The following is a 15,617-nucleotide window of genomic DNA, read 5'->3' as shown; positions in this document are numbered from 1 at the left end:
CTCACTACTCACTCACCCAGTCGGCTGGTGATTCCCTGGCACGGCAACCTCAATCATGAAGATCAAATGCACCTTTGAAGATTGCTTCAAACACTTTGACAGCCGCAAGGCCATGTTACGGCACAAGGAAAAAGATCCGAGACACTCGTACTGCAAGCTCTGTGATGTGGACTGTGCTAATGACATGTTCCTCTTCATCCATCAGCTCGGAAGCCCAGCCCACAGTGAGTTGGCTTGTCCTCTGTTCGCCCCATGCCGTTAGTCACTGACGATATCACAGTCTGCTGCCCGGTCTGCGCATGCGAGGTATGGAACAAAATGCAGGAAGAAAAATATCGACTAGGCTGACCCAAACAGTTCAAGAGTACAATTGCCAGGGATGCTCATATAGAAACTGTAAGTACAGCTCTCAGATACGAGTTGAACAGTGGCTGACGAGGGCCGGCAGTACCATCGTTCCTCGCAGAGCATGGAGTGTGCTGGGTGTGGACAGAAGTGCAGGTCGGCATCGGAGCTGATGCAACATATCGAGAAAGATGAGTGTGAAGTCATCAGACTCCAGGATTTCCAGATGCAGCGAGCCGAACGTCAGATCCAGAAAGATGCGTGGGAGGCAGAGACGGATCCATTTGCTATCAACCCACCTACCTGGAACCAGACGAGTTCTGGCACCAACAACAGTCGGCCTGATCTTCTAGCGGACATGGCGAGTTATGAAGCAGGTCGATCGCTCAGCAACGCCCTCGGTGGACCGATCTCGACCGCGTCACACGAGCACTTCCCGTCACTCTCGGAGGCTGCAAACTCGAAGGCAGTCAATGCCGGTGCCGCTCCACAGCAGTCCAACCACGGTGTCAAGGTCACAAGGGATCTTGGGGATCTCGATAACTGTGCCGCGGAAGCCATATCGAAGTTGCACATCTCCCAACCCACATGGAGCACGCAACAAGATGTCGGCACATCAAAAGAGGATACCCAATCCGGACTGGTCAGAGGGTGGCTAAATTCGGTTGCTACCACGGCTGAACCGCCGACCGACGACTCTAGTGAAGTTGGCTCATGGTACGACAGAAAGGCATCATCCTCTGGAACGCTTGACAAAGTCCCGCCAGCCTACAAGGTGCGGCCGAACTCAGGCGCTCCTCTCCAACACATCGTCCGAATGCCCGCTCACTCTATCGTGTCGACGAGCAATGGGCTGGAGATTGAAAAGTACTGGGATTCCATCGGACAAGCGTATTCTTGTCCCAGCACCAAATGTAAGCGTCAGTTCAAGACACCTGCTGATTTCAAAGCACATCTTCTGTCCTCGGCGCACATTGGCGGCCAAGTCACCTGCCCCTCGTGCTTGAAGAGGTTTACAACCACCGCGGCTTGGGTGGCCCATACCTCTTCTGCAAGCAAGCGCTGCGACATCCGCAACAGTACCAACTTCAACCAGGTTATGCGGGAACTCACCGGCGGACTCCTGGGCACACAAGGGTACAATGACAATGGCTCGGTCAAGTTTGTGGCACCAAGGATTGAAGATTGGTAGGCGACTCGGCGCCCGTCGTGGCTTTTATCAATGCAACGTCCATCCAGGTATGATATTTTTCTCTGATATTGGGTTTGGCATCACCCTGATTCTCGAACAGAATTTATCAAAACCCTCATGATGACTTCTATAGTCCTGATTAACCTAGACAAGATATTACCTTGACTTCCAGGACAATATTGACTCCTCTACATTCTATTCCTCACGCTTAGGACGCGTGGACAATTGTGTGAGTTTGTGAAGCCACACGGAGTTGGGGGGTGCTTTGAACAACCTGGCGCAAAGAAAACATGCGATGTGGAATCAATGATACCCCTGATCGAAGACCGAGCAACAAAGACGAAGAAAGAAAAAATGATGGGTGGCTGCAATTGATTCACCATTGGTAAACGGCGAGACGGGCAAGATTCACACAAAATCAACAAAGATGAGTATCAGAGGAAAGGAGATTCTTTCCAAGACATGTATGTATGTGCCCCTAGAATTACAGCAATACAGACACACACAGACAGGCAGACAGAAAAACACAGACAGCTAGCTCTACGGGAACAAGCGGTGCAGAAAGAACAAGCGCTGGCGGCAGAGCTTTATGCAAAAATTGCCCAAAATAATGAGGATTAGGATTTGGTTATCATGGCTAATGCGGCTGACATGGACATATTATGACATGGCGAAGCCCCTCTCTCCTTTCGGATATTCCCATCCTTTAGGGATTTCCCTCATGCAAATCTCACGTTGTTTTTCATGTGACAATCACGGTGTTTGCTGGGAGAGCCGAGAAGGGCGAATGCCACCCAGGTCGTCGGGACAGTAGAGCTCGCTCCCGAATGAACTCGCAGATACCTGCTCGGGAAACCTCTCTCCCTCACCATTCTTCACCGCCAATTCGTGTGATTCGTGCCCAGGTTTCACAATCGACTCGTAAACCCATCCCGGTCGATTCTGCAGAGGTAGTCTCTCGTAATGTCCGCGACCCTGGTGACGCCGGCCAAGCCCATGCACAGGCGAAACTCGTCGCTCAGCAATCTCAGACAGAGGTCCACGCCTTCCTGTCCTTTGTACGCCAATCCCCAGAGGATGGGCCGGCCGACCCAGCAGAAGTTGGCGCCTAGGGCGAGTGCCTTGAAGATGTCGGTGCCGTGGCGGATCCCGCCGTCGACGTGGACGGGGACGCGCTTTCTGACGGCGGCCACCACCTCCGGGAGCGCGTCGAGGGTGGCGAGCGCGCCGTTGAGTTGTCGGCCACCGTGGTTCGAGACGACGATACCGTCGCATCCGTGGCGCACGGCGAGCTCGGCATCCTCGGCCGTCGCGATCCCTTTGACCCAGACTTCCATCTCCGGACCACACACGTCTTTCAGCCACGGGATGGACTCGTCCCACGATAGCGTCGGATTTGCCGCGTGTGTGTGGAACGTTATGGGGCCGCTCGGCGGGACACGTCGCTGGCCGTCGTGGTAGCCTGCCGTGCTTGGGCGGCGTTGGCGTGGCATTTTCGGCCGGCGAGACGACGGGGTTTTCTTCTCGTCCGTGGCGGTTGTGGTCCTGCTGTGCTCCTTGCCCACCGCTGTGTCGGTGTCGTCGTCCTGTTCCGCGAAATTGGCGATGGATAGGTGGGCGGGCAGTTTGAATTGATTCCTTATTTCGAGATTGCGGCGACCGAGCATCGGCGTGTCGACTGTCAATAGCACGGCCTTGTACCCTGCCTTCTTGGCGCGGTCTATGAGCTTTAGGGAGTGCTCGCGCTCTTCGAACAGGTATAGTTGTAGGACGTGGGGGTTGTCCCCGCAAGCTTGGGCGACGTCTTCGAGAGTGCTGGTCGAAAAGGACGAGAGGCCCATGACAACTCCACGAGAGCGACATGCTCGTGCCGTCGCGATTTCTCCATCGGAATGTGCCAACCGTTGCATCGCCGTCGGTGCGACGCCGAAAGCCGTGCTACTTTTGTGTCCGAATACCTGCACTGTCGTATCGATCTGGGAGATGTCTCGCAATACCCTTGGACGGATGCGGTATTTTCCGTAGGCCGAGATGTTCTCGGACAGGGTGCTCCCACAGTCGGCGCCTTCATTGTAATAGTCTCGTGTCTGCTTGTCCATGCGCTCGTAGGCTAGGGCTTCCAGCTCAGAGATCGTGAGGCAGTTCAGGTCGTGAGGCTCGGCCTGAGGCGCTCGAGGAGCAGACGGGTCGGGTTTGGGCTCGGCCTCTGGGGCCATCTTGCGTGAGAGGACCAACAGACGGGACGTGATGTGTCGTGGTGCTCTGAATGGGCGAGAGAGTGTACGGAAGCAATGCACACAGAGTCCTTTGTAGCGAGAGACAAGCCAACACCGATATAGAGGGATTGATGGGTACTCACGATATCAATGGGACTCACCTGTCCGTAAGTCGGTCTCCTCAAGATAAAATCCATGATTGATGATGACGCGGTATGAGCAGTCGAATCTGGGGTCTAAGGAGCTCCCTATCGCCTATGAAATCAGCGATCGACGGCCTGGACTGAGGCGTTTGAGCATGACGTCGTAGAGATGAAAAAGGGCACCAAGAGAGAGGAAAAGTGCGGGGAGAACTAATTGAGAGGTGGGAGACAACGAGTTCCACATTGGGAACGGCGATGGGGAAAAGATGTTGCGTCGCGTCTCGCATTGAAAAAGAAAAATGATCATAGCCTGATTTCTTGCAGACTGGAGCACAGTCCCCTTTGTGTACGCGTTCCCTTCGACGGTGATGATGAAGGTGATGGAGGCGGCAATGATACCAGATTCATTATAGTGGAGAGGAATTCTCCATCACCTTCTCGACACCTTTCCTTGCCGACTTGCTTACGGACTGAGCTTCGTCGCGCCTCGTCTGTCTGCCACCAATGGACCTCTCTGTAAAGAACCTCCGCGGCCTCCTCACCGACCCTCGACACACGAGATGGATAGCACTACTGTTGCTACTCGGGGAGGTCGGCCTCTGCGGCCTCATCATCTGGCGAGTGCCGTACACCGAGATCGATTTCACCACCTACATGGCCCAGGTGCGCATGTTCCTCTCGGGCGAGCGCAACTATGCCAAAATCACGGGTCCCACGGGCCCTCTCGTCTACCCGGCCCTCCATCTCTACATTTACTCGATCCTCTCCGTCCTCACCGAGCAGGGGACCAACATCCTCCGTGCCCAGATCGTCTTTGCCGGGCTATACCTCGTGACGCTGGCGGTGGTGATTGCATGTTACAGGCGGGTGGGCGCGCCGCCGTGGCTTCTGGTCCCGTTGGTGTTGAGCAAGAGAATGCATTCTATATTCTTATTGAGGCTGTTCAATGACTGTTGGGCCACGCTGGGGCTTTGGCTCGCGATTTACTTCATGCAACGGCGCCAGTTTGGACGCGCAGCCGTTATATGGGGACTGGGACTAGGTGTGAAAATGACTCTATTGCTAGCTGCACCTGCCGTGGGATTTATCATCTTGCAGGCCCTTGGTACAGGTGACGGAATTTTCACTGGTCTCTATGTCTTTGTCCTCCATGTTATCATGTCCATGCCCTTCTTCGGTGAGGGAACAGGCCTCTCCTACATCCAACGCTCATTCGACTTTGGGAGACAATTCCTGTACAAGTGGACGGTCAACTGGAGATTTGTGGATGAAGAGACCTTTCTGTCTCGCAACTTTGCCGTCGGCCTCCTGGTCCTTCACGCCTCCTTGCTGCTCTTGTTCTGTCAGACGAAGTGGATCCAGCCCAGTTCTTCCAACTTGACCGAGTTTGTCAAGAAGTACTTGGGTGGCATGAAAGAGGCGGAGGAGCTGAGAATCTCGAAAAAGATCACCCCAACCTTTGTGATGGACACAATGCTGGGAAGCATGGTGATAGGGCTGCTGTGCGCCCGGAGCCTGCACTACCAATTCTTTGCATATCTCGGCTGGGCAACTCCATATCTTCTGTGGAGGGCAGGTGGCCCTGTCTGGGTACTGCTGAACTGGGCCGTGCAGGAATACTGCTGGCTGGTATATCCGAGCACCAACGTGAGCTCGGCGGCGGTGGTGGCCGAATTGGCGCTGCAGGTTATGTGCGCTCTTGTTGCACCGCCCGTGGATCATATTAGTCCTCCACCAGCAACTGCGGCGGAGTTGAGGAGCTGAGGGGGACAATCATTCGCTTTCGCCTTCACCATCCGAAGGCGGCAGTTTCCCCATCCGCGAGTCCTCGTCATCGCTGTCTACCAATGTGGTCTTCTTCACGAACTCTTGCGGCCAAAACGGTTGTTTCCTCCAGGACTTTTCATCGCCGACAATATTCACGATTTCCCCTTGGATCTTGTTGTCTCGGTCAGCCGTGGTGGTCGTGTCAACCAAAACGTAGCCACCGCGCTTGACGAAGATGGTCGATCTGAAACGGGCCTCGAGTTCGACGAGAAACGTGGACGAGTCGGGGGCCTGGACAGTGTAGAGGTCTTTGCCGTTGGCCTTGACAACCCGGGCAATCAGTTGGCCGGGAGCCAGAGAGTCCGGAGGAGTCAGAGTCTCTTCGGCGGTAGTGCGGGTCTTGCGGCGCGACATGGCAGGAAACTGGACAGGGAGTAATATTTGTCAGAGTGGTTCGACTTGGTGACAGAGGTGTGAGCAGAGCAAGATTGATTTGGTGGATGCAAGTTGCGGTGACTTTTTTCCTTTGGAGAGTTATGCAGGGCGAGCGGGGTGTTGAGGATCCTCACTCAGTGGGCGCAGGTCCTCAATGAAAGTCGGCCCGGGCGGGAGTCGTTGTTGAATGTGGAAATCTTGCCGCAGGCGGGTGGGTTTCTTTGATTCGCACTCCCTCCCACTTCCAACTCTATTGACTCGGCCCGCCAACTCATCATCAACCATCATCAACCATGTGTTTGCAAAAAGACCCCCGACCAACGTTGGCTGATGCCTCTCATTCGCAGAAGCAGACTCAATGTTTGGTCAAAAATATCCCAGGCCCACAATGAGCCAAAGCCTCAAGTCCAGCTACCGCACACTACTGCTGCACCACGCTGCAATTGTCGCATCCCCGAAATGCTACTCTCCTCTTATCAATGCAGCAATCGCCATGTATAGATGACATGTGGACATTATATGAATCAAGAGAGTCGCTATATCTTATACTTCTTCCCCATACTGTGTTACCTGCGAGTCTTTGCGCACATCTCCCATTTTGTCACATAATTTCGTCTCGTGAATATGGCCACAGTACAAGCATTCGGTGCCTTCATCACCCATGAAAGCGAGCCTCGCTCCGTTGTCCCTGGCCCGGCCGCCGTCATTCATCGAGACAATATTACTGCTTTACCGCCCACAGCATACGAGCTCGATGAAATACAATGGGGAAGCCGCCTGAACGGCCCGTGCAAGTTGCCCTCTCACGATCAGTCGCCTGTCGGACAGTCTCTTCCTCAAACCCCGGGCGAATTGGAACGAAGTCAACCTCCCACTCCAAAACAAGATCGGGCGGTCGATGCACTTGTTCAGTCTATCTCCAATCCACCCCAAAATCGTTGGCGGGTAGCCGCAGCAAGTATCATGTTCTTTCTGATGGGCATGAATGACGCCGCTACTGGGGCTTTGATTCCATACCTCGAGGAAGACTACCATATTGGATATGCCGTTGTGTCTTTGATTTTCGTCAGCAATGCTCTTGGCTTCATTACAATGGCGCCAGTCATCCAACTTATCGAGTCTCGACTCGGTCGCGCCCGCTCCTACATGATTGCAACTTCGTTGATGAGTATCGGTTACATAGCCATTGTCTGCTCTCCACCCTTTCCTGTGGTTGTGCTCAGTTTCTATCTCCTCGGGTGCGGGATGGGGTTGTTCCTGGCCATGACCAATGCCTTTATTGTTAACCTACTCAACGGAACTGTCATCCTAGGCTTTTGCCATGGTTCATATGGGGTGAGTTAGGCCTGCCTGACACGGATACTGACAATGCTAATTTCTGTCAGCTGGGCGGTATTGTCTCTCCTCTTATCGCGACAGCTATGGTCTCGAGCGGCATTCGCTGGGCTCATTTCTACTTTATCACACTTTCCATCTCTCTTGTGTCCGTCTTGTGTCTGGGCTGGTCCTTCAGAGGCTTCGAAAAGGATGCTGCAGTCCAGTTACTCTCGTCTCTCGAACGCACCATTTCACGTCAGAGTGAAGTCACAAGGGTTCAGGTTCTCAAAAGGGCTGTCAGGAACAGGACAACACTGCTTGGAGCGACATTCATCTTGTAAGTAGCCTGTGGTTCCTGGTTCAAGTATAGCACTATCATCCTGACGTTTACTCCTAGTTTATATCAGGGGGCAGAGGTGGCCATCTCTGGCTGGGTCATCTCTTATCTGATCCATTACCGAAAAGGCGACCCATCCCATGTCGGTAACGTCACGTCTGGATTCTGGGGTGGCATTACCGTGGGAAGGTTTGTTTTGACCCATTTCGCCCACAAGATCGGGGAGAAGGTTGCTGTCTTCCTCTTGATCATTGGGGCTGCTGTTTTCCAACTTCTAGTCTGGTTTGTACCAAACATTATCGAAAACGCCGTGGCCGAGTCCATTGTCGGTGTATTCCTTGGACCAATCTACCCGTGCGCCACCGCTGTCTTTGCCAAACTCTTGCCCAGGAGCATCCAAATCAGCAGTCTGTCGGTCGTGACGTCGATGGGAAGCTCTGGTGGCGCACTAGTTCCTTTCATCACTGGCATATTGGCACAGAAATTGAGCACGGTCGTCCTACACCCCGTGGTTTTGATTTCTTTTGCGTCAATGACAGTTAGCTGGGCGCTGTTGCCACGCATTGGGAAGAGGACGGAGTGAAATATCGTCATTTCTAATTCGGTATATTGTCATGGGCCATCCAAATATTCCTACACACCCTTTCATTCACCTCGCCAAGTCGCCATTGGACTACCATTCACCCAGTTTATATTCGACCATCAACTGGCTCTCGCTTGTCAGAGAAGGACTCTGGCGCAAAGAGGCCTTTCCATTCATTGGACATTCACACAATGCAAAACACTGCTGAAACGGATTCCAAAGTTTGTACCCAGCAACATCTCACTTGACCCTCACATGTGGAGTGCGTCACGCAATCTATCATCTGAAGCCACGGTGACACAATCTTCGATCACGTATCACACACGACCAGACGATTGCAGCCAAACAGATCCAGCACCATGGAACGCGCAACAGAGGAGCCACAACAACCTCGCGGAGTCCGCAGACGTCTCTACCAATGGGCCGGTCAGGCGGTCAACCAATTGCTTGACATTGATATGGGGCCTACAACCATCTCATCCTCAAGTCATGGGACAGACTTCACATCTCCTTCATCGGAACTCACACCGCACGATGATGGCAATAGCGTCTCAAATTCCCCTACATCATCTGATCACTACCGCTTGTGGTTCAAGGTGCGTGGTACTCTCGCTGCATTTTTCTGCCGCATCCTGTTTCGTCACTTGAATGCACCTTGAACAATGAACGGTTGCCCACCGACCGCTATTCAGATCCATTTGCGTCACTTGCTATTGTGCTGTCTGCTTTTCACACTGGGTCTATCAATCACCTATGCAATTACTGGTGCTGTTGGCCGTCCCTTCAACAATATATCACACTTTTCTCGTGCCCTCTTTTCCAAACCCTTGGATCGATATTTCATAAGCCAGGAGATACAGCGATGCCAGGATCGGCGTTCCCCGTCTACCCATGGATCTCCGCTACTTATTTACAATGTACATATTTTCCCACCTAACATCTTTATCGCAGGCGTCGCCGTTGCCGACAAACACTACGCCAGTCTCTGTCAATTCGCCAAACCCAACAACCCCTTGCAAATCCTATCCTCCCATTATAGGTATTGTCTGTGTCGATGCTATTGGAGATGTCCATAGCTCCACGACCTACGTCAAGCGCGACCTCGGGTTTCAGGGCCAAATCGGCCAGTATGTCCTCCTCAGCTACGGAGACACTCTGTACAGTGATGCCAACTACAGCGATACGTGGCGGGGGATGACTAGTGACTCGGTCGCGATCGCTACACAGAATCCGCTCGTGGTTGTGGACCCCATCCTTGATCCAAACGGTTTCCCGCCACAGTTCTGTCCACTAATATCTTCCTTTGGAGAAGATGCGGCCACCTGCGCTTTAGGCATCACCAATGTGGTTGAGACCACCACGCCGAACGAGGGCGTCATGTTCTTCCTCCTCAACCACCGTCCCAACGGAACGAACAACCTCGTGGGCGCTGGTGTGGCATCGATCACTCTTGACACGTCGGCATATCCTCCCATCCCGCAGATAAGCCGTCTGCCTCCGCAATACTGGTGGGACGCTACATCCGAACCATGGTATGGCGATATTTGCGCACTGCGATGGAACGAGCACGTCTACGCATACGGTCACGGTCCAGAAGGCAATCCCTGGGTATATTTGACTCGAGTTCTTGCCGAGGAAGCCACCAACGTCGCCTGTTACGAGTACTGGAACGGCGAGACATGGCAGAAGGACAAACTTGACGGGAAAAGTATCGGCGAGAAGGAGAGTGTGTTCTGGCAAATCAACCAGGGACAGGTGATCTGGTCCAACTACTTTGGATGCTTTCTCTTTGTATATTGTGGTAAGTCACGCTCATTCATGCCCTTACGGGGAGGAAGGCTCTAATATTTTATTCTAACGTTGGTTAGACAACTGGATGAATTCCAAGGTTCTTCTGAAGACCGCACAACAGCCCGAAGGACCCTGGTCAGACCCGGTCACGCTGTATCAAGCGACGCCGATCCTGCCGAGCAGTTCCATCTACGCAGCGGTGCCTCATCCCTACTTTGACGAGACGGGGAAGACATTGGTGGTCACTTTCACGAACCATCCGAATACCGTGCAAGCTGTGCGGGTCGTCTTTTCTTGAGGGAGTGCACGGTCGAGGAGTGGTTTAGATGATAGTGACGGGAGACGCGAACATGTCGAATGCCTGCGGAACGAAATTGTGCGCTGATAGGATCATCGAGAGGCACCCAAAGAACCGCGCGAGCTGGCTGGTCGTCAAGGAGCGACTCAAGGTCCTGGATGAGCGAATGACTCTACGATGTGCTCTTTGCTGGGTCGACTCGTCCAGCCGAACCCATTAATATTCAAGTATCCGGCCCGCGGATTTGAACATGGCCTGTTGCACCATGCTCCTGACACGTGGGAGTCCTTGCAACAACGACACGAGCTACCTGCGTACCCTCCTTTGTTCTCCAGCTTGGCTTGATCAATTGGTATAGCTGTCTGACGCGAAAGCCCGAAGAGATTTGCATTCCGACCTCGCTGCAAGTGGACATGCATGATTGAGCAGAGTCCGTGGTAGTGAGCCGGGAGAAGGGGTCAGAGGACCACGCAAGTGACCATACGCCATCTCTATCGTGCTACGATTGAGCAGAAAGAAGAGCATCAACACTACTCCCAGTTCAATACAGTGCAATGCAAAGACTGCCATAAAAGATATTTCATGTTCATTTTTCATTTTTCATATTCATTTCCTGAGTGAACCCTGCCCAAGCAGGCTTCTTTTGTTATTGTTTCGCCGTACCGTATCATGTCATATCATATGATATATTCACAACCTCTCGCCGTTGTCACCATTGTCACTGGTGAATGGCACTTTTAGTACTCTACAACCATCCATCATTGAACATGATCTCTCCCTCTCTCTGACTCTTCCTCTCTCTCTATATATACACACACACATATAATTCACTCCCTATCCCCCTTCCACACAAACTCCTGCCTTACCGACGCCTCGCACAACGGGTGCAACGCGAACCCGTAGTCCCCACCGTTCGGGGTTCTGAGGAGAGTATGGATATGGAACTTAGCCGGGTCGCCGTTCGTCAGGAAGACGCCGCTGTGGTGGTCGAACTCGACGAGGACGACGGGGCTCTGGATGCGGAAGTAGAACGGGTCCGGGTCGTCGAAGCCGCCGATCCAGCAGAAGTATGTCTCGTTGTAGAACGCCCGGTACTGGTCGAGGCGGATCGAGCGGGCCGGTTGGGGCAGGTACAGCAGGTATTGGGTCAGGATCTGGTCGACGAGACTCTGTTGATCGCGTGTCAGCGAGGAGACGGGCACGCCCTCGTACGGCACGACGCGGTTGTCTCGGTACGCGCCGCACAGGTGGCGCTGGTCGTCGTGGTTCCATCGCCCTTCGGGCATGGACGGGTCTTTCATCTCCTTGTAGATCTGCGCTGTGCGCTGCTGCTCGGGCGACAGCGACTGCATCAGCTGGAGACCGAGGCGTTCCTCCTCGTGCAGGATGCGGGTGCCCTTGTAGGGCCCGTCGTCGATGACGTTGGGCTCGGCACCTGTGAACCACGGCGACGCGACCATCTGCTTGCGGTACAGGAAGATGTTCAGGCACAGGTGGTGGCCGTAGAAGCTGAACCCCCACGGCTTGGTGGTCGAGGGCTCGCCGAACAGCACAAAGTTGTACGAGAACTCGTTCATGACAGCCGTGCCTTGCACCAGCTCGCCCAGGAAGCCGTTGATGCGCATCGCCGCCACGGCCTTGTCGTAGCCCTCGGGCGACAGCGTCGCGCGGAGCACCGCCATGACGCCGTCCCGCACCGCCGGTGACAGCTCGTCCAGCCGCACACCCTTGTCGCTGAGGAGGAACTCCGGGTTCGACCACGTGCGCCACTCGGGCGAGTCGATGTGGTACGACACCCGAGCCACCTGGGCCGGGGTCAGTTGGCGGATGAGCGCCTGCGTGGCCTCGACGATACGGTCGATGGGAACGCCCTCGTCTTGGATCTTGAAAAGGTCCCGCCGCACGGTGCCGTCGTTGGTCACGCCCTTGAACGGCTCCTTTAGCAGTTCCAGCCAGTGCAGGTACAGGGCGTGCAGCCAGGGCGGGACCCCGGACTCCTTGAACGCCGCCGCGTAGACGTGGGCGTCCTGTTTCGCCATGGTCGTGAACCGCGGGATGGTCAAGTCCGGCAGGTATTGCCGGTACTCGCTGTTGCTGTCGCCCTTGGAGGTCGCCATGGTTGGTCTACTGGGCTGGTAAGACGAAACCAGGGGGGGAAGTGGATATAGGGAGGTAGGTAAGTATGTGCGTCAGCACGAGTTGAGCCCCCAGCTTTATCTGAGCTGCGCTTCAAGTCAAGTTGGTTGTGTATGTCTTCCGCCGCCTCCTCGATGTCCGTTTGTTCAGTCAGTGAGTAGATTCCTTCCGAGTAATCGAGAAATGGTATGCATAGCGTGTTCCCTCTCCCCACGAAGGGTCATTTGTGGCGGGGCAGCAGGTGGTGAGTGAGCATCTCTTCATTGTCAGTCCATCCCCATCGGAAGACGCACCCAGGCACCCCACAAAATCCGGTCTCGGCGAATCAATAGTCCGGACCCGACAATATCAGATCGGAATAAGACTCTTCCGATTTTGTTTCGTCCTCGCCCAAATACTTTGTCGCTCCCTTTTTGGTTTTTTGTACTCGTGTATATAATATATCAGGCCAGGGATCAGGCCACTGGGTCCTGAGGAGGGAGACTGGACAGAAAAATGCTAAGAAAGGCAGCCACCAGCGGGGCATGGAAACGTAAGCGAAAAAAGTTCTTTGTGGAATGGTTGGTCACATTGTGCACATCAGCTCACCTTTTTTTCTTTTCTCTCCTCGAACAAAAGGGCTGGTCCGGTTCGTGCCTCGATCAGATCCCTCAAAGGTCCTGATTGGACAACCCCAAAATGACGATGTCGACGTCGGTATTGCCCTGCGGAAGGGCCAGGATGTCCCTGTCGATGTCTTTTCCGGGTCGTCGGTCCTCTCGCCAGGTCGGGAGACCGGGTCCAGCGCCATCATCGATCGTGTCCTGTCGCCTCTGGCCATGTCCGAGGTCGGCACGATTCGATGTATCGGGTTGAACGTGAGTGACTGTCGCCGCTGCCGAGCATGAATGCTTACCAGGCTACTCGGGGGGAAAACAGTACAAGCAGCACGCGGCTGAAGTCAACATGGCCCTGCCGACAGTCCCTACCGTGTTTATGTGAGTGTGGAGGTCTTGCACCCATTGAGTGTGGAGCCGCGTCAACCTAAGCTGAGCTGAACGCCTGGAAAGGAAACCAAACACCTCCCTAGGCGACCCGTGGCCCGCGCCGACTATCCTCCCGAAACTGACCCAACACGACGACAGCGGCGACTACGAAGCCGAACTGGCCGTGGTGATTGGGACAACCGCCAAAAACGTCTCCGAGGCAGACGCCATGGCCCACGTGCTGGGATACACGGCGTGCAACGACGTGTCGAGCCGGACAGCCCAGTTCGCCCAGACGCAGTGGTGTTTCTCCAAGGGATTTGACGGCGCGTGCCCCATCGGGCCGACACTCGTTTCTGCATCTACCCTACTCACGGACCCGTCGAAACTCCATCTCCGCGGCGTCAAGAACGGCCGCGTCCTCCAGGACTGTGGGACCGACGACCTCATCTTCCCCGTCGCCCGGCTGGTCAGCTTTCTCTCTCAAAGCACGACGCTGCTGCCCGGAACACTGATCCTCACGGGCACGCCCGGCGGTGTGGGAGTCGTCCGCAAACCGAAGGTCACGATACGGCACGGCGACGAGTTTCACGTCGAGATCACGCCGTATGTCGGCACGTTGGTGAGTGTTTTTGAGAATGAATGAAAGAGGCGAGGTTGGACGACATTGGATAGATAAAAAGGTGTCATTACCATCATAATCATCATTCCAACAGAGAGTGAAATGTACATCAATACACCACTGTTCCCGCAGGTATCCATGTAACGCGCCTTTTGAATCCCAACCAGGTCACAAAACAAAACCCTGCTCCTGATCCTGGACACATACATCTACATCCTTTGTATACCATATCGATCACCCCCTCGTCACCACCTCCCTGATCTTTTCCGGCCTCAACTCCCCCTTTCTCCCCCATCCCCCCTGCCCGCCCTGGACCGTGGGACGGAACTCCTCGTACATGTGGAATGCCTTCAGGTTAAGCTCGTTCTCTTGACCCTTGATCTTCCACGAGTCGATCGCCTCCTCCATGGCACGCTTGATCCGCTCGTACCCGTCCCCGTCTCCAAATTTGTGCCTCAACAATTCCTCGTTCGCCTTGTGCGGTTTCCCCGAAACGACCGCGGCTTGGTCCTTCAACAACAGCCTGAAATGCATGACGTTGACCTCGTCGTCGGCGCCTTCCTCGGCGGCCCGTTTCTTCCTCTCCTTCTCGGCTCTCTCGGCCGGGTCGTTGGATGGCTGGTCGATCATGCCGATCGCGCGGCCCTTGGAGATGGCGCACAATGTGGAAATCGCAGAGCCAATACTCAGATGAGTGCGCCATGGAAGATCCGGGTAGAGTGCCTGCGAGACACAAGCCCCCCAAAGCTGCAGGACTGGCGCCCGGTTGATTATTACGGGTTCGCTGGTTTCGGCGGGTACTAGATCCTCGTCAGGCTTAATAGAGGTCTGCTTCTGTTGCTGGTTTGGTTTCTTTGCTGCACGCACAATTTCTTCTGCTTCCGCGTCATCGTCACTCGGTTTGCGCTTGCGCTTGGATCGGGCTTCGCTCTCCCTCTTGGTCGTGCGATTTGGTGGGCGCTTGCGCCTGGAATCATGCACTTTGGCTTTCTTTTCCCCTCTGGTGTCAAAGTCCTCCAAGTGTGTCTGCCTCTCATTACCTTTGCTTCTGGTGGTTACTGGCATGGTGTCTGGCTATCGCGACACATGTAGCATATTCGGTAGAGGTAACGAGTGATATCTGATGGTTCGATGGCAAGGCTGGACTCTAATGCAGCGTCATTCGACACATGACGTCAGGGTGGAAGGGATCGGCGCTTTAGAGGCTGTCGACATGTGGCACGGATATGTGATCCTTCAGTCTCGCCAGCCTCGTTCTCTCGATGAGATGAGAGAGGCTGCCTGTTATATCCTGGACAGACCCCTCAACGCGAGTCACGTCCACCTTGGTCCACCTTCAAACCCGCGAGGCACTACTCAAAGTCTTCGTAGCACAATCTCCCTCACCTCTTGGGAACGTATCCACCACCTCTTGAGATGATTCATGCTGTTGAATATCTTGCGGCTGTGCTTGGGTGCGTTCTGGTTTTT

The 15,617-nt window shown here is 54.4% G+C and overlaps 9 protein-coding genes across 9 annotated transcripts; 5 read left to right on the top strand and 4 right to left on the bottom strand.

The window, feature by feature from the left end:
• Positions 1-55: 55 nt before the first annotated feature.
• On the top strand, positions 56-1,537 carry AYO21_09383 (hypothetical protein; the record flags this gene model as incomplete). The annotated part of the gene is made up of 4 exons (XM_022659318.1): positions 56-224; positions 281-306; positions 358-396; positions 449-1,537. 4 exons carry the CDS (start codon positions 56-58, stop codon positions 1,535-1,537), a joined length of 1,323 nt encoding a protein of 440 aa, XP_022508350.1.
• Positions 1,538-2,445: 908 nt separating this feature from the next.
• On the bottom strand, positions 2,446-3,753 carry AYO21_09382 (hypothetical protein; the record flags this gene model as incomplete). Its single annotated transcript, XM_022659317.1, has 1 exon — positions 2,446-3,753. One exon carries the CDS (start codon positions 3,751-3,753, stop codon positions 2,446-2,448), a length of 1,308 nt encoding a protein of 435 aa, XP_022508349.1.
• Positions 3,754-4,400: 647 nt separating this feature from the next.
• Positions 4,401-5,547, top strand: AYO21_09381 (hypothetical protein; the record flags this gene model as incomplete). The annotated part of the gene is made up of 2 exons (XM_022659316.1): positions 4,401-5,461; positions 5,511-5,547. 2 exons carry the CDS (start codon positions 4,401-4,403, stop codon positions 5,545-5,547), a joined length of 1,098 nt encoding a protein of 365 aa, XP_022508348.1.
• A 122-nt stretch (positions 5,548-5,669) lies between these two features.
• On the bottom strand, positions 5,670-6,077 carry AYO21_09380 (hypothetical protein; the record flags this gene model as incomplete). Its single annotated transcript, XM_022659315.1, has 1 exon — positions 5,670-6,077. One exon carries the CDS (start codon positions 6,075-6,077, stop codon positions 5,670-5,672), a length of 408 nt encoding a protein of 135 aa, XP_022508347.1.
• A 645-nt stretch (positions 6,078-6,722) lies between these two features.
• Positions 6,723-8,335, top strand: AYO21_09379 (hypothetical protein; the record flags this gene model as incomplete). The annotated part of the gene is made up of 3 exons (XM_022659314.1): positions 6,723-7,433; positions 7,484-7,752; positions 7,813-8,335. 3 exons carry the CDS (start codon positions 6,723-6,725, stop codon positions 8,333-8,335), a joined length of 1,503 nt encoding a protein of 500 aa, XP_022508346.1.
• Positions 8,336-8,694: 359 nt separating this feature from the next.
• Positions 8,695-10,424, top strand: AYO21_09378 (hypothetical protein; the record flags this gene model as incomplete). Its single annotated transcript, XM_022659313.1, has 3 exons — positions 8,695-8,931; positions 9,287-10,136; positions 10,204-10,424. The coding sequence occupies 3 exons, from the start codon at positions 8,695-8,697 to the stop codon at positions 10,422-10,424; spliced, it is 1,308 nt and encodes a 435-aa protein (XP_022508345.1).
• An 827-nt stretch (positions 10,425-11,251) lies between these two features.
• Positions 11,252-12,541, bottom strand: AYO21_09377 (hypothetical protein; the record flags this gene model as incomplete). Its single annotated transcript, XM_022659312.1, has 1 exon — positions 11,252-12,541. The coding sequence occupies one exon, from the start codon at positions 12,539-12,541 to the stop codon at positions 11,252-11,254; it is 1,290 nt and encodes a 429-aa protein (XP_022508344.1).
• Positions 12,542-13,055: 514 nt separating this feature from the next.
• On the top strand, positions 13,056-14,171 carry AYO21_09376 (hypothetical protein; the record flags this gene model as incomplete). Its single annotated transcript, XM_022659311.1, has 4 exons — positions 13,056-13,092; positions 13,179-13,417; positions 13,479-13,537; positions 13,610-14,171. 4 exons carry the CDS (start codon positions 13,056-13,058, stop codon positions 14,169-14,171), a joined length of 897 nt encoding a protein of 298 aa, XP_022508343.1.
• Positions 14,172-14,381: 210 nt separating this feature from the next.
• On the bottom strand, positions 14,382-15,212 carry AYO21_09375 (hypothetical protein; the record flags this gene model as incomplete). Its single annotated transcript, XM_022659310.1, has 1 exon — positions 14,382-15,212. One exon carries the CDS (start codon positions 15,210-15,212, stop codon positions 14,382-14,384), a length of 831 nt encoding a protein of 276 aa, XP_022508342.1.
• Positions 15,213-15,617: the final 405 nt, after the last annotated feature.

The sequence above is a fragment of the Fonsecaea monophora genome (genome assembly GCF_001642475.1).
Source record: "Fonsecaea monophora strain CBS 269.37 chromosome Unknown Scaff92, whole genome shotgun sequence".
In the NCBI taxonomy this organism is placed as follows: Eukaryota; Fungi; Ascomycota; class Eurotiomycetes; order Chaetothyriales; family Herpotrichiellaceae; genus Fonsecaea; species Fonsecaea monophora.
This window is presented reverse-complemented; position numbering and strand designations above follow the sequence as displayed.